Consider the following 19,633-nt stretch of genomic DNA (forward strand, 5'->3'; position numbering starts at 1 on the left):
ATGGTGTGGTCGTGTGTTCGTGTGTACGTGTGTTCGTGTGTACGTGTGTTGGTGTTATGGTGTGGTCGTGGGTTCGTGTGTACGTGTGTTCGTATGTTCGTGTGTACGTGTGTACATGTGTACGTGTGTTTGTGTACTTGTGTTTGTGTGGTCGTGTGTACATGTGTCCGTGTGTACATGTGTCCGTGTGTACGCGTGTACGCATGTTCGTGTGTACGCGTGTTCGTGTGTTCGTGTGTACGCGTGTACGTGTGTACGCGTGTACGTGTGTTCGCGTGTCTGCGTGTTGGTGTATTGGTGTGGTCGTGTGTTCGTGTGTACGTGTATTTGTGTTTGTGTGGTCGTGTGTACGTGTGTTCGTGTGTACGTGTGTTCTTGTGTATATGTGTTCTTGTGTATGTGTGTTCGTGTGTACGTGTGTTCCTGTGTATTTGTGTTTGTGTGTACGTGTGTTCGTGTACTTGTGTTTGTGTACTTGTGTTTGTGTGGTCGTGTGTACGTGTGTACATGTGGTTGTGTGTACGTGTGTTCTTGTGTTTGTGTAGTCGTGTGTACGTGTGGTTGTGTGTACGGGTGTTGGTGTATTGGTGTATACGTGTGTACGTGCGTACGTGTGTTGGTGTATTGGTGTATACGTGTGTACGTGTTGGTGTATTGGTGTGGTCGTGTGTACATGTGTCCGTGTGTACGTGTGTCCGTGTGTACGTGTGTTCGTGTGTCCGTGTGTACGTGTGTACGTGTGTTCGTGTGTTCGTGTGTACTTGTGTGGTTGTGTGTACGTGTGTCCGTGTGTACGTGTGCACCTGTGTCCGTGTGCACCTGTGTCCGTGTGCACCTGTGTCCGTGTGTACGTGTGTCCGTGTGTCCGTGTGTCCATGTGTACGTGTGTACGTGTCATGCCGTGTTGCTGCCTTGTCATGTCCTGTATTGTCACGGGTGGTTGTGTCATGTTGTTGTTTCGTGTCACGTGTTGTATTATATTGTGTTGTGCTGCCATGTGTTGTTGTGTTGTGTCATACTGTCATGTGTTGTCATATGTTGTGTCGTGTTGTCGTGTCATTGTGTTGTGTTGTATAGTGCTGTTGTGTCATTGTGTTGTGTTGTATTGTGATGTGGTGTCATTGTGTTGTGTCGTGTCATGTTGTTGTGTAATTGTGTTGTATCATGCTGTGCTGTGTTGTATTGTATTGTGTTGTGCCATTGTGTCGTGTTGTGTCATTGTGTTGTATCATGTTGTGCTGTGTTGTATTGTATTGTGTTGTGCCATTGTGTTGTATTGTATTGTGTTGTGCCATTGTGTTGTGTTGTCGTGTTGTGTCATTGTGTTGTATCACGTTGTGTTGTTGTGTTGTATTGGTTTGTGTCATTGTGTCGTGTCGTTGTGTCATTGTGTCGTGTTGTGTTATTGTGTTGTATGATGTTGTGTTGTCGTGTGGTTGTGTCATTGTGTTGCCGTGTTGTTGTGTGCCCGCTGAGTCAGGATACGTCCATGAGGGCCACCATGCTGCGACACGACTCCACGCTGAACCCGTCCGTCTTGAGGTCGCGGTCTGAACATGAACACACAAAGACAAAGATCCCCCGCATATCCTTCACCAGACAGGGCAAGTGCTGTTAGCGAACGCCTATGAAGGCCGACACGGCACAGTAGGGAGCGAGCGGCCAGCACTACGCCCGGCCGCCTTTGTCTCCCTAGTGACGACGTTTACACGCCGTACCAGGTGCTCGTTTGAGGCCGAGTAGACCTAGGGGAGGCCCAGGACCGGTTCAGATAATCGTCACTGCCGGTGCTGTCCGCGAGCGGGAATCGAACTCGGGTCGCCGGGTTCGTAGCGCTGACCGCTGCACCACCGCTCCCCCCCCACTACCGAACACACACAGCTACACACATTTACCGTTGCCGTGTGTACAGCGACACGGAGGGGCTCTCTGCGTGCAGTCACTCACGTTTGGTGACCACCTTGTTCAGAACTCCCTGCAGCTCCACGGGGCTGATCTCCATGTCCTACGGAACCACGGCATTCCCGCCATCAGGAAACAACATCCCGATAACCGGAACCACAGCATTCTCGCCATCAGGAAACAACATCCCGACAACCGGAACCACGGCATTCCCACCATCAGGAAACAACATCCCGATAACCGGAATACGGCATTACCGCCATCAGCAATAACATCCCGACAACCGGAACCACGGCATTCCCGCCATCAGGAAACAACATCCCGATAACCGGAACCACGGCATTCCCGCCATCAGGAAACAACATTCCGACAACCGGAACACGGCATTACCGCCATCAGCAATAACATCCCGATAACCAGAACCACGGCATTCCCGCCATCAGGAAACAACATCCCGATAACCGGAATCATGGCACTCCCGCCATCAGCAATAACATCCCGATAACCGGAACCATGGCATTCCCGCCATTAGCAATAACATCCCGATAACCGGAATCACGGCATTCCCATTATCAACATCCCGATAACCGAAACCACGGCATTCCCATTACAACTGTGTGTGTCTACTGCGTGTGTACTGTGTGTGTACTCTGTGTAGCGTGTGTAGTAGGGTGCGTATACTGTGTATGAACTATGGGTACTATGTGTACTGTGTGTGTTCACTGTGTGTGTTCACTGTGTGTGTACTGTGTGTACTGCGTGTATGTATTGTGTGTACACCGTGTGTGTACTGTGTGTTCACTGTGTGTACACCGTGTGTGTACTGTGTGTACACCGTGTGTTTACTGTGTGTTCACTGTGTGTGTACTGTGTGTTCACTGTGTGTTCACCGTGTGTTCACTGTGTGTACACCGTGTGTGTACTGTGTGTACACCGTGTGTGTATACTGTGTGTACACCGTGTGTTTACTGTGTACACCGTGTGTACACCGTGTGTTCACTGTGTGTACACCGTGTGTGTACTGTGTGTTCACTGTGTGTGTTCACTGTGTACACCGTGTGTGTACTGTGTGTGTACACCGTGTGTGTACTGTGTGTGTACACCGTGTGTGTACTGTGTGTACACCGTGTGTGTACTGTGTGTTCACTGTGTGTACACTGTGTGTGTACTGTGTGTTCACTGTGTGTGTTCACTGTGTGTACACCGTGTGTTTACTGTGTGTACACCGTGTGTACACCGTGTGTTCACTGTGTGTACACTGTGTGTGTACTGTGTGTTCACTGTGTGTGTTCACTGTGTGTACACCGTGTGTTTACTGTGTGTACACCGTGTGTACACCGTGTGTTCACTGTGTGTACACTGTGTGTGTACTGTGTGTTCACTGTGTGTGTTCACTGTGTGTACACCGTGTGTGTACTGTGTGTACACCGTGTGTGTACTGTGTGTGTACTGTGTGTGTACACCGTGTGTTTACTGTGTGTGTACTGTGTGAACACCGTGTGTACTGTGTGTTCACTGTGTGTTCACTGTGTGTGTACTGTGTGTTCACTGTGTGTACACCGTGTGTGTACTGTGTGTACTGTGTGTGTACTGTGTGAACACCGTGTGTACTGTGTGTTCACTGTGTGTTCACTGTGTGTGTACTGTGTGTACACCGTGTGTACACCGTGTTCACTGTGTGTGTACTGTGTGTACACCGTGTGTGTACTGTGTATGAACTATGTGTACTGTGTGTGTACTGTGTGTGTACACCGTGTGTGTACTGTGTGTACACCGTGTGTGTACTGTGTGTTCACTGTGTGTACACCGTGTGTGTACTGTGTGTTCACTGTGTGTGTTCACTGTGTGTGTTCACTGTGTGTGTTCACTGTGTGTACACCGTGTGTGTACTGTGTGTACTGTGTGTGTACTGTGTGTACACCGTGTGTGTACTGTGTGTTCACTGTGTGTTCACTGTGTGTGTACTGTGTGTACACCGTGTGTTCACCGTGTGTTCACTGTGTGTGTACTGTGTGTACACCGTGTGTGTACTGTGTATGAACTATGTGTACTGTGTACACCGTGTGTGTACTGTGTGTACACCATGTGTGTACTATGTATACTGTGTGTGTTCACTGTGTGTGTTCACTGTGTGTACACCGTGTGTGTACTGTGCGTGTTCACTGTGTGTGTTCACTGTGTGTACACCGTGTGTGTACTGTGTGTTCACTGTGTGTGTGTACTGTGTGTACACCGTGTGTGTACTGTGTGTACACCGTGTGTTCACTGTGTGTGTTCACTGTGTGTGTGTACTGTGTGTACACCGTGTGTGTACTGTGTATACTGTGTGTGTTCACTGTGTGTGTGTACTATGTGTTCACTGTGTGTTCACTGTGTGTACACCGTGTGTGTACTGTGTGTACTGCGTGCGTGTACTGCACCTCCCCGGCGAGCTGGTTGAACACGCGACGGAACTGGGTGTCCTCATCGCTCTGCAGGTGCGCCTGAACCTTGGGAGGCTGCAAGGCAAAACACAAAGACGACCGTCACGGGAGCCGGTGGCCACGAGCGGGAATCCAACTCGGGTTGCCGGGTTCGCGGCGCAGCGTGGCGCCAACCGCTACGCTACCGCTCGCACACACGAAGACACGCACACACGAAGACACGCACACACGAAGACACGCACACAGGAAGACACGCACACACGAAGACACGCACACACGAAGACACGAAGACACGCACACAGGAAGACACGCACACAGGAAGACACGCACACACGAAGACACGCACACAGGAAGACACGCACACACGAAGACAAAGATCTCCCCCGTATAGTCTTAACAGACTTTTGTGGCAATCGCTATTAGCAAGGAGCACCTATGAAGGCCGGCACGGCACACGGGGGAGTGGGTGGCCAGCACCACGCCCGGCCGCCTTTGTCTCCCCAGTAGCGATGCTTACACACCGCACCGGGTACTCATTTGAGGGCGAGTCGACCTAGGGGAGGCCCAGGACCGGTTCAGATAATCGTCACCGGTGTTGGCCGTGAGCGGGAATCAAACTCGGGTCGCCAGTTTAATAGCGCAGCGTAGCGCTAACCGCTACACTACTGCTCCTCAAAGACGCACAAACACACAGACACACAAACACAGACACACAAACACAGACACACAAACACAGACACACACACAAGAGCATACTCCAGTTGCAGTCTCTCTGCATGTCGCATCAACAAGACGAAGACATTTCCATCCGGAAGCAGCCCGCGGAAGGTGACATTGCAGAACTCCTGCGGAGCTCACCTCAATCGCCCCTTGCCCACACGAGGTGGTGGCGGTGGTGTTAGTGTCGCCTTCGCACACCTGTGGAGGTGTTCGTCGCGTGGCAGGGGTACGGATTGTTTTGCACATTTCTCCCGGCTGCCATTTGAGCAAGCTAAGCAACGGGTCAGATTCGACGCACTCTTCGTGCGCAGTCATTAATGTGCCTACGTTGAACTTCTCCCGCCACCGTACACAGCCGACCGTGCTAATCGGAGGCAACGACGGGGGGGGGGGAAAGACTCTTCGATCGCTGGAAAAACCCATCTCATTCACGGACGCGAGGCCGAAGCCCGGGTTCGATCCCAGGCGCTCAGCGACTCGGCGTCTCTGAGACGGCGGTCGCGCTGGGGAGAGCGCTCGAGAGCGGAGGGGACAGCGAGGGGGAAACCGGGAGATGCGGAGGGAGGGGTCACCCACCCACGAGTCTTGAGCGGTGGCGTCTGCCATCATCTGCTCACCAGAGATGGCAGCAGAGCAGAAGGGAAAGGGGAGACGCGGAGGGAGGCAGGAGAAGAGGGGAGACGCGGGGAGAGGGCAGGCAGGAGGAGAGGGGAGACGCGGGGAGATGTGGGGAGAGGGGAGACACGGGAAACGGGAGGGAAGGTGACGGGAGGAGACACAGGGAGAGGATGACAAGGGGAGACAAGAAGAAAGGGAAAGACAGGAGACATTGACAGGACGAGGGCAGACGTAGGAGCAGTAAGGGGGGGCATGTTGGTGAATGGAAGACAAAGAGAGACAGAGACACAGAAGACAGCACTCCCGTAAGACAGGACACCAAGCAGCAACATTCGGCAAAGATCAGAGCAGGCTGAGACCCAGGGCGTGCAGACACCCGCAGGACAGAGCTCCCTGGGAAGAATGAGAGCCATCATCATCATCACCACCGCCATCACCAGGTAGCGTTGCCGCACAATCCGTCCCCACGGCAGCCGATAACAACCGGTCGTGCGTTGCACCAGGCTCAAACCTGCTTAGCTTCTGAGATTGTACGAGGAGACTTGAGGCACAGGCTTACGACGGACATGAGTGTGGGGGGGGGGAAAAACTAAAATACCGATTCTTCCACACGCGGTTTTTATGCGGGTTTCCGTGTGATCGATAATATTCCCATCTGTGCGGAAGAAACGCCGACGACCAATTTGTTTCGTAATCGATTTCTGGGGTCAGATCGCCGCGTTGAGTAAAATGCGGTGTCGTGCACCCTCCGCCACCCGACAGCCAATTGACCATCTCCCGTGCCGATGACGTACGTTGTGTATGTCACGGGAACGGGATCGGAGGAAAATGTTCAAATAAAAATAACTTTTATCGGGGGGCCGAGGCTCTCCCACAAGGCCGTGCGGGACGGAGTACGGCACGGCCTGGCGCCGGCTACCGGCCGAGTCAGCTACGGTTCATTGCGGTGAGCAACGACGTCTTGAAAAACAGCGGCGCTGTTGCGTCTCTCTTAATAAAACTTAAGGACCGAGCCGCTCGTGCGCTCCGAGCTTCAGAGGCGAAGGGGACGACCCCCAGCCCACCCCAACAACTTGCAGAGAGCCTCGGAACGGCGAAGGTGTTACCAGAGTTGTCACGCGATGAACAAACGCGACCGGCGCGTCGCGGCCTCGGCAGCACCGGCGGTCGCTGATGGGCAGCGGAGCCTCGCGGCATCTCGCGATTGGGCGTCATCGGACGGTTTGCCAGACATCTGGAATGAAGCTATGAATGCGTGCGCGTGAGCGTGTGTCCGAGTACGTGTTCACGCGTACCGCGGTGGGAGTGGTTGAGGGTGTGTGCGTGACTCTCGGCTTCAGAGCGGCTACGTGGTGGGCAGCAAGAGGGCAGTGCGGCCAAATCCACTGCTTGCGACGCCTCTGCTCCACCAACCCGCGCTGACCGGCGTGGTGAAGTACGGTCAAATAAGTAATATTTTTAAAACTTTTTTTTAAACGCGCTTTAATGAAATGCACCCGACTAGTAATGGAACAACTCCAGGAAGTGGCCCCGAAGCTTGCCACAACGTAAGTGGGGCCGTGGTCAATTACAGCCAACGTCAGTTGACCGTGGACAATTAGACCCAAGCTGAAACATAACACATAAAAAATAATGTTTTAAAATATGTGTTTTTTTTTAAACACATTAGTATACATATCAGTATGACATAAGTATACCAAGTTTGCAGTCGATACCACATTGGGAAGTGGGTTAAAATTGAGTTACAAGATTTGACGATACAACAACAGAGTGAGTTAAATAAAAGCGTGTAAATAAATAACCCCCCCCCCTCCCTCCGTGACCCGCACGAGACACAGGCGGCCCGGGGCGTGGTTGCAGGCCACCACCCGCGTGCGCCGTGCCGGCCTGCACAGGTGCCGCTCGCTAGCAGCACTTGCCCCGCAGGCTATGGTGGGCCACACGGGGGGGGGGGTCCTTTGTCTTTGTGCGCGTGAATAAGCGTGGTGGATATGTTGATTGGGCGTGCACGCATGGACCTTGACCCAACAATCTGCAAGGCTGTACAGGGCACCTTTGTCTTTGGTGCGCTGTTAGAGGCCGGCACGGGACACGAGGGGGTGGGTGGTCAGCAGCACGCCCGGCCGCCTTTGTCTCCCTACAGAGGCGATGTTTGTACATCGCATCAGGTACTCTTTTGAGGCTGAGTCGACCTAGGGGAGGCCCAGGACCGGTTGAAATATTGGTAATGAGCGGGAAGCGTAGCGCAGTGCGCTAATTGCTGCACCACCGCTCCTCTAATATATACACACACATGCATACACGTGTACACATGATGACATGTGTACACTCGGCACATGTGCAGTGAACACACACACAGGTCTACACGTGTACACATGACACGTGTACACATGATGACATGCATTGAACACACACACATGTATACACGTGTACAAATGATGACATGTGTACACTCGGCGCATGTGCAGTGAACACACACACACACACGTGTACGCAGCAAAGAGCACAATGAATATAATCTGTGGTGTAGCTCTGTAACACAACACCCACGCACAGAGAGGCAAAGGTGCCCTGTACAGGCTTACAGATTGTTGGGTCAAGTTGCACGCGTGCACACCCAGTCAACACATCCACCACGCTGATTCACGCGCGCAGAGACGAAGGGCCCCTTACGAAGGCCGGCACGGCACACAAAGGGCGTGGGTGGCCAGCACCACGCCCGGGCCGCCTTTGTCTCCCTGGTGGCGATGTTCACGACACACCACGCCGGGTACTCATTTGAGGCCGAGCCGACCTAGGGGAGACCCAGGAACGGTTCGGCACACACACACACACCCAGGATCCCTCTCACGCATCCGCACCGCCCTTTGAAGCCCCCCCCCCCGCCCTGCACGTCATCGGAAACCAAATTCCACGATTCTGGGACTCGAACCAAAGTGGAAGCCGCGGGGCAGGAAACCAGTGGAGCCTGCACCAGGAGGTCACCTGACACCAGCGGGCACCGCCCTGACACCACCAGCTGCTGCTGCCCCCCCCCCTGCACCTCCCTCCTCCCCTGCCCCCCCGCCACACCCCCTACAACTCTGCACCTCTCTCCCCCTCTACCCCTTCCCCCCCTCTGCCCCCCGCCCCTTCTGCTCCTAGCCCCCCCCCCCTCTGCCTCTTCCGCCCCCAACACTACCCATAGACTCAACACTGCCCATAGACTCAACACTACCCATAGACTCAACACTACCCATAGACTCAACACTGCCCATAGACTCAACACTACCCATAGACTCAACACTGCCCATAGACTCAACACTGCCCATAGACTCAACACTGCACCATAGACTCAACACTGTCCATAGACTCAACACTGCCCATAGACTCAACACTGCCCATAGACTCAACACTGCCCATAGACTCAACACTGCCCATAGACTCAACACTGCCCATAGAGTCAACACTGCCCATAGACTCAACACTGCACCATAGACTCAACACTACCCATAGAGTCAACACTGCCCATAGACTCAAAACTGCACCATAGACTCAACACTGCTCATAGACTCAACACTGGCCATAGACTCAACACTGGCCATAGACTCAACACTGCCCATAGACTCAACACTGCCCATAGACTCAGCACTTGCCATAGACTCAACACTGCCCATAGACTCAACATAGCCCATAGACTCAGCACTTGCCATAGACTACCACTACCCATGGACTCAACCCCCCCGCCCCCCCAACAAGTCGTCAAGAGCTTTCTCTACCGCAGCTCCGCTCCCTTGACGCTGCGTGGTCAAACTTCACCAACGCCGGCCAAGCTGTGAAGGTTGCCGGCAGGCGGGCAGGGAGGAGCGCTTCAAGACGATTAGAGAGCGCCACCTCGCCACCGGCGCTGGCAGTGGTGGGCGAGTGGTGAGTGGTGAGCAGTGAGTGGTCAGTGTCTAGAGGGTGGTGAATGGTGAGTGGTGAGCAGTGAGTGGTCAGTGTCTAGAGGGTGGTGAATGGTGAGTGGTGAGCAGTGAGTGGTCAGTGTCTAGAGGGTGGTGAATGGTGAGTGGCGAGAGGGTGGTGAGTGGTGGGTGGTCAGTGTCTAGAGGGTGGTGAATGGTGAGTGGCGAGAGGGTGGTGAGTGGTGGGTGGTGAGTGGTGAGAGGGTGGTGAACGGTGAACAGTGGGTGAGTGAGTGGTGAGTGGTGAGAGGGTGGTGAGTGGTGAGCGGTGAGAGGGTGGTGAGTGGTGAGCAGTGAGAGGGTGGTGAGCGGTGAGAGGGTGGTGAGCGGTGAGAGGGTGGTGAGTGGTGAGTGGTGAGCAGTGGGTGAGTGGACATCTGTGACAACCGCTGGACACCCGTGAAAAAGAGCTTCATAGCTCATCGGATTCCTCCAGTGAAAAATAGATATTCTGATTGTGAATAGTGAGAGTGCAGTGGTGAGTTAGTGGTGAGGGTGAGCAGTGAGTCTGTGGTGATTTAGTGGTGAGAGTGAGCGGTAAGTCTGTGGTGAGAGTCTGTGGTGAGTCTGTGGTGAGTGAGTGGTGAGTTAGTGGTGAGAGTGAGCGGTAAGTCTGTGGTGAGAGTCTGTGGTGAGTCTGTGGTGAGTGAGTGGTGAGAGTGAGCGGTGAGTCTGTGGTGAGTCTGTGGCGAGTTGGTGGTGAGAGTGAGCGGTGAGTCTGCGGTGAAGTTGTGGTGAGTTGGTGGTGAGAGTGAGTGGTGAGTCTGTGGTGAGTTGGTGGTGAGTTAGTGGTGAGAGTGAGCAGTAAGTCTGTGGTGAGCTGGTGGTGAGTTGGCGGTGAGGGTGAGTGGTGAGTTAGTGGTGAGTCTGCGGTGAAGTTGTGGTGAGTCAGTGGTGAGTTAGTGGTGAGAGTGAGTCTGTGGTGAGTCTGTGGTGAGTTGGTGGTGAGAGTGAGCGGTGAGTCTGTGGTGAGTCTGTGGCGAGTTGGTGGTGAGAGTGAGCGGTGAGTCTGCGGTGAAGTTGTGGTGAGTTGGTGGTGAGAGTGAGTGGTGAGTCTGTGGTGAGTTGGTGGTGAGTTAGTGGTGAGAGTGAGCAGTAAGTCTGTGGTGAGCTGGTGGTGAGTTGGCGGTGAGGGTGAGTGGTGAGTTAGTGGTGAGTCTGCGGTGAAGTTGTGGTGAGTCAGTGGTGAGTTAGTGGTGAGAGTGAGTCTGTGGTGAGTCTGTGGTGAGTTGGTGGTGAGTTGGTGGTGAGAGTGAGTGGTGAGTTAGTGTTGAGTTAGTGGTGAGTCTGCGGTGAAGTTGTGGTGAGTCTGTGGTGAGTTAGTGGTGAGAGTGAGTGGTGAGTCTGTGGTGAGAGTGAGTGGTGAGTTAGTGGTGAGAGTGAGTGGTGAGTTAGTGGTGACAATGAGTGGTGAGGCTGTGATGAGAGTGAGTGGTGAGTTAGTGGTGAGTGCGTGGTGAGTCTGTGGTGAGTTAGTGGTGAGAGTGAGTGGTGAGTTAGTGGTGAGTGAGTGGTGAGTCTGTGGTGAGTTAGTGGTGAGAGTGAGTGGTGAGTCTGTGGTGAGTCTGTGGTGAGAGTGAGCGGTGAGTCTGTGGTGAGTTGGTGGCGAGTTGGTGGTGAGAGTGAGCGGTGAGTCTGTGGTCTGTGGTGAGTCTGTGGTGAGAGTGAGTGGTGAGGGGCCACCGCGATGCACAGGTGAAGCTCACCTGGAAAAACTCCTGCCCGATGTTCCCTCCCATCTCCCTGCACAACCACGGCAGAGGGGGGGGGGTAGGAAATGGGGGGGGGGGGAGACACGGGCTGATCAGGACGACGATTAGCATGGTTTTCTACGTACGGTGCGAAAGAAGTTGAACGTCGTACGTGCACGGGACTCGTTGCCCGCTCGGCATTGTCCGCGAACGCTAATGTGGGGGCTGGCTTGCGACTAGAAATGAATCACCGGCGTAAGGCACTACCACTACGATACAAGGTTACGGCCATCCCATAATGTATCCAAAATAAATCACCTGGCGATGCTTGCTGCTCCAGCTGTGTTAGCAGTGGTGCACGGACTCACGCAACAACATTAGTCAATGAACGGAAACGTCTATAATAGGCGACGTTTCAGGCAATGATTGCCCTCCTTCATTATAAAAAAGGGGGCATTGCTGTGAACGAGGGTCCTTGTGTATTGCCCACATCGCTGCCAACACGCAGATTGAACATCTCCATGACACCCGCAGTACCATTCACTTGCAGCACAGTTCTATTTGGTGAAGTTAACACGTTGCCGTAAGTAGTAGCAGTTGTAGGGCGTTCCCAACCAATACTATTCCCTCCTTTTGCCCACTTCAGCAATTGTTTCTTGCTGTGGTTGTCCCACCTGATGACGGACAGCTTGTGTTGCGCCCGAAACGTCGTTATTTAATTTATTTTATGTTTTCTACCTTAAGTGACTTTACCGAAAGAACCAAAGAGTATGGATCCCTGCAGTCACGAAAACTTCAAATCTAGATATTCATAGCAACGTTTTTTTTTTGGGTGTGGTTAGATCTTCGTTAAGTATATAAATGTGTCGTCAACGCCGCCACCACCCGAACACAGCCAATCAGTGTGGGTTGGTCACGTAAACAACAGTGTGCACAATTAGTTACCGGTACGGCACACCGGGTGTGTTGGAGAGTAAAGCCACAAAATGCATTCTGAATTCTATTTGTTATCCCCTCCACAATTCCGATTGCGACTTTACCGTTCGGTGTGCAATCGCCGTGCCGTGCATCATCATCAGACGATTTATTTTTGGATTCTTTACGGATAGCCTCCCCCCCCCCCCCCGACAGCTGCGTTCCGTAAAAATACCGAACGAGCAAATTAAACGACGCTGAACTTCTTTTTCGCACCATCACGTAGCCAACCCCGTTTAAGTGCCCACTCGGAACGCTTCATAGCGGACTTCTGAAGTCACCTGGATGGGCCTCAACACGGAACTGAACACCACCACCAAGCACCTCTTCTTCTTACGTGCCCTGCGAAGAGCCCTCTATCTCGTCCATTCAACCCAAGTGTCGTCTCGTCAATTCAACCCAAGTGTCGTCTCGTTCATTCAACCCAAGTGTCGTCTCGTCCATTCAATCCCGGGGGGGGGGGGGGTTGTTGAATTCTCGGAACTGACAATGGCAGACTGATTAGCTCAGTGCGGTGTTCTTCACGAACTTTCAGAGGGGGGGGGGGGGGGGTTGGTGGGGTGTGGGTGCCACTTTCGCCGATAAGGCATCGTCGGTGTGTTGAGGGGCCGCCACACCATTTGAAACCATTGGGAGTTTGTGAGAGTAGCACGATGATGATGATGGGGCACCAGGGGGCCACACTAAAGGCCACCAGGGGGCCACACTAAAGGCCACCAGGGGGCCGCACTAAAGGCCACCAGGGGGGCCACACTGAAGGCCACCGGGGGACCACACTGAAGCCCACCGGGGGCCACACTAAAGGCCACTAGGGACCACACTAAAGGCCACCAGGGACCACACTAAAGGCCACCAGGGGGCCACACTAAGGCCACTAGGGACCACACTAAAGGCCACCAGGGGGCCACAGTAAAGGCCACCAGGGGGCCACACTAAAGGCCACGGGGGACCACACTGAAGCCCACCGGGGGCCACACTAAAGGCCACTAGGGACCACACTAAAGGCCACCAGGGACCACACTAAAGGCCACCAGGGGGCCACACTAAGGCCACTAGGGACCACACTAAAGGCCACCGGGGGCCGCCACGACTGGCGACCGAACCCAGCGGCGTCACCGACTCACTCCAGCCGAGAGGCGCCAGTTTAGCGACGCGCGACCACAGACTCCAACCTGTCCCTCGGGAGCCCATCGTGCAACATCAACCCACCACCACCACCACGCTCCCCTTGGGTGTCACTCCAATTCCCGTCTTGGTAAAGCGGCCCTCTCCTCCGCCCTGCACACCACCACGTGGCCCACCCAGTGCCGGATTAAGCTAGTGCGGGGCCTGTAGCACATGTTATAAAGGGGCCCTAAATAAAAAAAAAAAACAATATTAAAACACATACATCTTTAACTTGCATAGTAAAGTAATTGTTTTTTGTTCATTTGATATACATCCCAGATAATACGACCAATCGCTAACCTTAAACACCCAGTCGTTCGTAAAAGTCTATGGCGGTATAGTACTATAGTAATAGAACAAGTGCAGAATCACTGAACCGGAATTGATAGCTTGACAGCATTTAGCGCGGGGCCCTTGAAAGTGCGGGGTCCCTAGCTACATTTGTAGCTACTTTTGCTACTAGGATAGGCACTGGTCCCACCCATCACAAACTACCTCCTCCGATTCGTGGCAGGTATAAACCACGCTCCCCTCCTCCTCCCCACGTTCCCCTCTAAACCTCCAAGTTGCTTGCCACCACGTGGCCAAGAGAATTCCTCTAAGGAACCGGCATGCCTCTATAAAGTCCTGAAAGACCAATTAATACCCCCCCCCACACACCGTAGTACACGCATCACTTACCCAGCAACTCTCACTACCCCCGATGGTTACAATGAATGAGACCCGATAATGACGATGACTAAGACGATGATAATTGAGTGTTCGAGGTAATTATGACAGTGGTTTCAGATAAAGCAGTAATAATTACCAAGTTTAACACCTTTATCGAGTAATAATTATGAAGGTGAGTGATGATCGTGATCACACCACCATCAATGATCATACGAATTGATCAGTGAGAATGGCAGTTAAAATAAGTGACGTTACGATGATGACGTATGATGATCATCATAACAGTATCATCATAACGGTGATTATGATCATAATCAGTGATTATATAATTATGATCATAACGATGATTATATAATTATGATCATAACGATGATTATATAATTATGATCATAACCAGTGATTATGATGACGTCACTGACGAGAATGGTTGGTGGTGGTTCTCGGTTGCGGTTGTTGGTGGTAGTGGTGGGTGGTGGTGATGGTGGTAGTGGTGATGGTGGTGGTGATGGTGGTGGTAGTGGTGATGGTGGTAGTGGTGGTGATGGTGGTGGTGGTAGTGGTGATGGTGGTGGTGGTAGTAGTGGTGATGGTGGTAGTAGTGGTGATGGTGGTAGTGGTGGTAGTGGTGTTGGTGGTAGTGGTGGTAGTGGTGGTGGTAGTAGTGGTGGTGATGGTGGTGGTAGTGGTGTTGGTGGTAGTGGTGGTAGTGGTGGTGGTGGTAGTGGTGGTGATGGTAGTGGTGGTGGTAGTAGTGGTGGTGATGGTAGTGGTGGTGGTAGTGGTGGTGGTAGTAGTGGTGGTAGTGGTGGTGGTAGTAGTGGTGGTAGTGGTAGTAGTGGTGATGGTGGTAGTGGTGGTAGTGGTAGTAGTAGTGGTGGTGGTAGTGGTGATGGTGGTAGTGGTGGTGGTAGTAGTAGTAGTGGTGGTTGTTGGTGATGGTGGTAGTAGTGGTGGTAGTGGTGATGGTGGTAGTAGTGGTGATGGTGGTAGTAGTGGTGATGGTGGTAGTGGTGATGGTGGTGGTAGTGGTGATGGTGGTAGTAGTAGTGGTGGTGGTGGTAGTGGTGGTAGTGGTGATGGTGGTGGTAGTGGTGATGGTAGTGGTGATGGTGGTGGTAGTGGTGATGGTGGTAGTGGTGGTAGCTGTGGTTGTTGGTAGTAGTGGTGGTGGTGGTAGTAGTAGTGGTGGTGGTAGTAGTGGTGGTGATGGTGGTGGTAGTAGTGGTGGTAGTGGTGGTGATGGTGGTGGTAGTGGTGGTGGTAGTTGTGGTGGTAGTTGTGGTGGTGGTGATGGTGGTAGTGGTGATGGTGGTAGTAGTGGTGGTAGTGCTGATGGTGGTAGTAGTGGTGGTAGTGGTGGTGATGGTGGTGGTAGTGGTGGTGGTAGTAGTGGTGGTAGTGGTGATGGTGGTGGTAGTGGTGGTAGTAGTGGTGGTGGTGGTAGTAGTAGTGGTGGTAGTGGTGGTGGTAATGGTAGTAGTAGTGGTGGTAGTGGTGGTAGTGGTGGTGGTAGTGGTGATGGTGGTAGTGGTGGTAGTGGTGGTGGTAGTAGTGGTGGTAGTGGTGATGGTGGTAGTGGTGGTGGTAGTAGTAGTAGTGGTGGTTGTTGGTGATGGTGGTAGTAGTGGTGGTAGTGGTGATGGTGGTAGTAGTGGTGATGGTGGTAGTGGTGATGGTGGTGGTAGTGGTGATGGTGGTAGTAGTAGTGGTGGTGGTAGTGGTGGTAGTGGTGATGGTGGTGGTAGCGGTGATGGTAGTGGTGATGGTGGTGGTAGTGGTGATGGTGGTAGTGGTGGTAGTGGTGGTTGTTGGTAGTAGTAGTGGTGGTCGTAGTAGTGGTGGTAGTGGTAATGGTAGTAGTAGTGGTGGTAGTGGTGGTGGTGGTAGTGGTGGTGGTAGTGGTGGTGGTAGTGGTGATGGTGGTAGTGCTGGTAGTGGTGTTGGTAGTGGTGGTGGTAGTGGTGATGGTAGTGGTGGTAGTGGTGATGGTGGTAGTGGTGGTAGTGGTGATGGTGGTAGTGGTGGTGGTAGTGGTGGTGGTAGTGGTGGTAGTAGTGGTGGTGGTGGTGATGGTGGTGGTAGTGGTGTTGGTGGTGGTAATGATAGTAGTGGTGATGGTGGTAGTGGTGGTGATGGTGGTGGTAGTGGTGGTGGTAGTTGTGGTGGTAGTGGTGGTGATGGTGGTGGTAGTGGTGGTGGTAGTAGTTGTGGTGGTAGTGGTGGTGATGGTGGTGGTAGTAGTGGTAGTGGTGATGGTGGTAGTGGTGATGGTGGTAGTGGTGGTGGTGGTAGTAGTGGTGGTGGTAGTGGTGGTGATGGTGGTGATGGTAGTAGTGGTGGTGGTGGTGGTGATGGTAGTAGTGGTGGTAGTGGTGATGGTGGTAGTAGTGGTGGTAGTGGTGGTGGTGATGGTGGTGATGGTAGTAGTGGTGGTGATGGTGGTGATGGTAGTAGTGGTGGTGGTGGTAGTAGTGGTGGTGGTGGTAGTGGTGATGGTGGTAGTGGTGGTAGTGGTGTTGGTAGTGGTGGTGGTAGTGGTGATGGTGGTAGTGGTGGTGGTAGTGGTGGTAGTGGTGATGGTGGTAGTGGTGGTAGTGGTGATGGTGGTAGTGGTGGTGGTAGTGGTGGTGGTAGTGGTGGTAGTAGTGGTGGTGGTGGTGATGGTGGTGGTAGTGGTGTTGGTGGTGGTAATGATAGTAGTGGTGATGGTGGTAGTGGTGGTGGTGGTAGTGGTGGTGGTAGTTGTGGTGGTAGTGGTGGTGATGGTGGTGGTAGTGGTGGTGGTAGTAGTTGTGGTGGTAGTGGTGGTGATGGTAGTAGTGGTAGTGGTGATGGTGGTAGTGGTGATGGTGGTAGTGGTGGTGGTGGTAGTAGTGGTGGTGGTAGTGGTGGTGATGGTGGTGATGGTAGTAGTGGTGGTGGTGGTGGTGATGGTAGTAGTGGTGGTAGTGGTGATGGTGGTAGTAGTGGTGGTAGTGGTGGTGGTGATGGTGGTGATGGTTGTAGTGGTGGTGATGGTGGTGATGGTAGTAGTGGTGGTGGTGGTAGTGGTGATGGTGGTAGTGGTGGTAGTGGTGGTGGTAGTAGTGGTGGTGATGGTGGTGGTAGTAGTGGTGGTAGTGGTGATGGTGGTGGTGGTAGTGGTGGTGGTAGTAGTAGTGGTGGTAGTGGTGATGGTGGTAGTTGTGGTGGTAGTGGTGGTGGTAGTGGTGATGGTGGTAGTGGTGGTAGTGGTGGTGGTAGTAGTGGTAGTGATGGTGGTAGTGGTGGTGATGGTGGTGGTAGTGGTGGTGGTAGTGATGGTGGTAGTGGTGATGGTGGTAGTGGTGGTGGTAGTAGTGGTAGTGATGGTGGTAGTGGTGATGGTGGTAATGGTGGTGGTGGTAGTAGTGGTAGTGATGGTGGTAGTGGTGGTGGTGATGGTGGTGGTGATGGTAGTGGTGGTAGTGATCGTGGTAGTGGTGGTGGTAGTAGTGGTGGTAGTAGTTGTAGTGGTGGTAGTAGTTGTAGTAGTGGTGGTGGTAGTGGTGGTGGTAGTAGTAGTGATGGTAGTAGTAGTAGTGGTGGTGGTAGTGGTGATGGTGGTGGTAGTGGTGGGGATGGTGGTGGTGGTAGTGGTGGTAGTGGTGATGGTGGTGGTTGTTGGTGATGGTGGTAGTGGTGGTAGTGGTGATGGTGGTAGTGGTGGTGGTAGTAGTGGTGGTGATGGTAGTGGTGGTGGTGTTGGTAGTGGTGATGGTGGTGGTTGTTGGTGATGGTGGTGGTGGTGGTTGCTGTGGCGCAGTTTTTTTTCCACTGCACTCCCCATCCCGGGCCCCCCTCCTCCTCCGCTGCTGCCCCCCACTACCACCACCCCCACTTACCCGACCACTTGGAGGAAGCCCCCCGCGAGACGGTTGAACATGAACATGATGGCCCAGAGTGGGGAGAGAGCGCGAGGCGTCAGCGAGCTACAGAGTTGGTGGTGGCGGTGGTGGTGCAGGAGGCCGTAGTGGTGGCGGTGGTGGTGCAGGAGGCCGTAGTGGGGTTGACACTGGGAGTGGCGGGGGGAGGAGTCAGCGGGGAGCAGGGGCGGAGCCAGGGGGGAGATGGGAGGGGCGGAGCCAGGGGGGAGATGGGAGGGGCGTAGCCAGGGGGGAGATGGGAGGGGCGGAGCCAGGGGGGAGATGGGAGGGGCGGAGCCAGGGGGGAGATGGGAGGGGCGGAGCCAGGGGGGAGATGGGAGGGGCGTAGCCAGGGCGGAGATGGGAGGGGCGGAGCCAGGGGGGGAGATGGGAGGGACGGAGCAAGGGGGGAGATTGGAGGGGCGGAGCCAGGGGGGAGATGGGAGGGGCCACGATTCCGATCCCTCCCCCTTACCCCCCCTCGCCCCCCCCCTTACCCCCATTCACTCGTCACCCGTCCGCACCGCATGATGTGTGTTCGCGTGTTTGTGTTTCGTGTTGGGGGAGCGGTGGCGCATTGATTAGCGTGCCGTGCTGCGCTGCAGGAGCAGACGGTGGCTAGGAGATGTTGACTACCTCGCCTGGTGTACAGGAGGTCCTGGGTTCGATCCCGACCCTGACGCCTGCTGCTGTATATTTGGAGTCTGCGTCTCTCTCTCAGCATCATCACGGAGGCTAGGAGATGTTAACTACCTCGCATGGTGTACAGGAGGTCCTGGGTTTGATCCCGACCCTGACGATGCCTGCTGCTCTATATTTGGAGTCTGCGTCTCTCTCTCACTCTCATCATCATCACGGTGGCTCGGAGATGTTGACTAGCTCGCCTAGTATACAGGAGGTCGTGGGTTCGATCCCCACCCTGACGCCTGCTGCTGTATATTTGGAGTCTGCGTCTCTCATCATCATCACGGTGGCTAGGAGTCTGCGTCTCTCTCTCAGCATCATCACGGAGGCTAGGAGATGTTAACTACCTCGCATGGTGTACAGGAGGTCCTGGGTTTGATCCCGACCCTGACGATGCCTGCTGCTCTATATTTGGAGTCTGCGTCTCTCTCTCACTCTCATCATCATCACGGTGGCTCGGAGATGTTGACTAGCTCGCCTAGTATACAGGAGGTCGTGGGTTCGATCCCCACCCTGACGCCTGCTGCTGTATATTTGGAGTCTGCGTCTCTCATCATCATCACGGTGGCTAGGAGATGTTAACTACCTCGCTTGATATGCAGGAGGTCCTGGGTTCGATCCCGACCCTGACGATGCCTGCTGCTGTATATTTGGAGTTTGCGGTGTCTCTCTCTCCCTGTGATTGCGTGAATTTTTCTCCGGGTCCTCCGGTTTTTCCCCTCCACATTGAGAATCAACATCACGCGTTTTAGAGTATTTGACTGCTCTATATTTCCACGTGATAAGCGACCACTTCGTTGAGCTATCTTTTGTGATGGCCAGGTCGTGTATGAATAAGAGCTACATCGCTCAGTGGGGCGTTGCCTGGTCAAATAAACATTTTGCTAATTTTAGTTTTAACAATTACAGCGAATATCAAAACCGGTCCTCTGGGCTTCACCTCGGTCGACTCA

At 53.6% G+C, this 19,633-nt stretch overlaps 1 protein-coding gene across 4 annotated transcripts in view; it reads right to left on the reverse strand.

Annotated features, from left to right (window-relative positions):
• LOC116953934 (calpain small subunit 1-like) overlaps window positions 1-19,633 on the reverse strand; it is a 31,626-nt gene that overhangs the window by 6,936 nt on the left and 5,057 nt on the right. The window contains exons 1-6 of one of the 4 annotated variants that reach the window (XM_032974259.2): window positions 17,976-18,174; window positions 11,314-11,350; window positions 5,622-5,654; window positions 4,323-4,400; window positions 1,948-2,005; window positions 1,486-1,550 (exon numbers count right to left, since the gene is read on the reverse strand). In XM_032974259.2, coding sequence (XP_032830150.1) covers window positions 1,486-1,550; window positions 1,948-2,005; window positions 4,323-4,400; window positions 5,622-5,654; window positions 11,314-11,350; window positions 17,976-18,022 — 318 coding nt within the window. In that variant the 5' untranslated portion in view covers window positions 18,023-18,174. Of the gene's footprint in view, window positions 1-1,485; window positions 1,551-1,947; window positions 2,006-4,322; window positions 4,401-5,621; window positions 5,655-11,313; window positions 11,351-17,975; window positions 18,175-19,633 lie in introns of those variants that run through there. The other 3 variants (XM_032974261.2, XM_032974262.2, XM_032974263.2) reach the window with 3 other exon arrangements.

The sequence above is a fragment of the Petromyzon marinus genome, chromosome 53 (assembly GCF_048934315.1).
Source record: "Petromyzon marinus isolate PM22_M1 ecotype Great Lakes invasive population chromosome 53, UKy_Petmar_22M1.pri1.0, whole genome shotgun sequence".
NCBI lineage: Eukaryota > Metazoa > Chordata > Hyperoartia > Petromyzontiformes > Petromyzontidae > Petromyzon > Petromyzon marinus.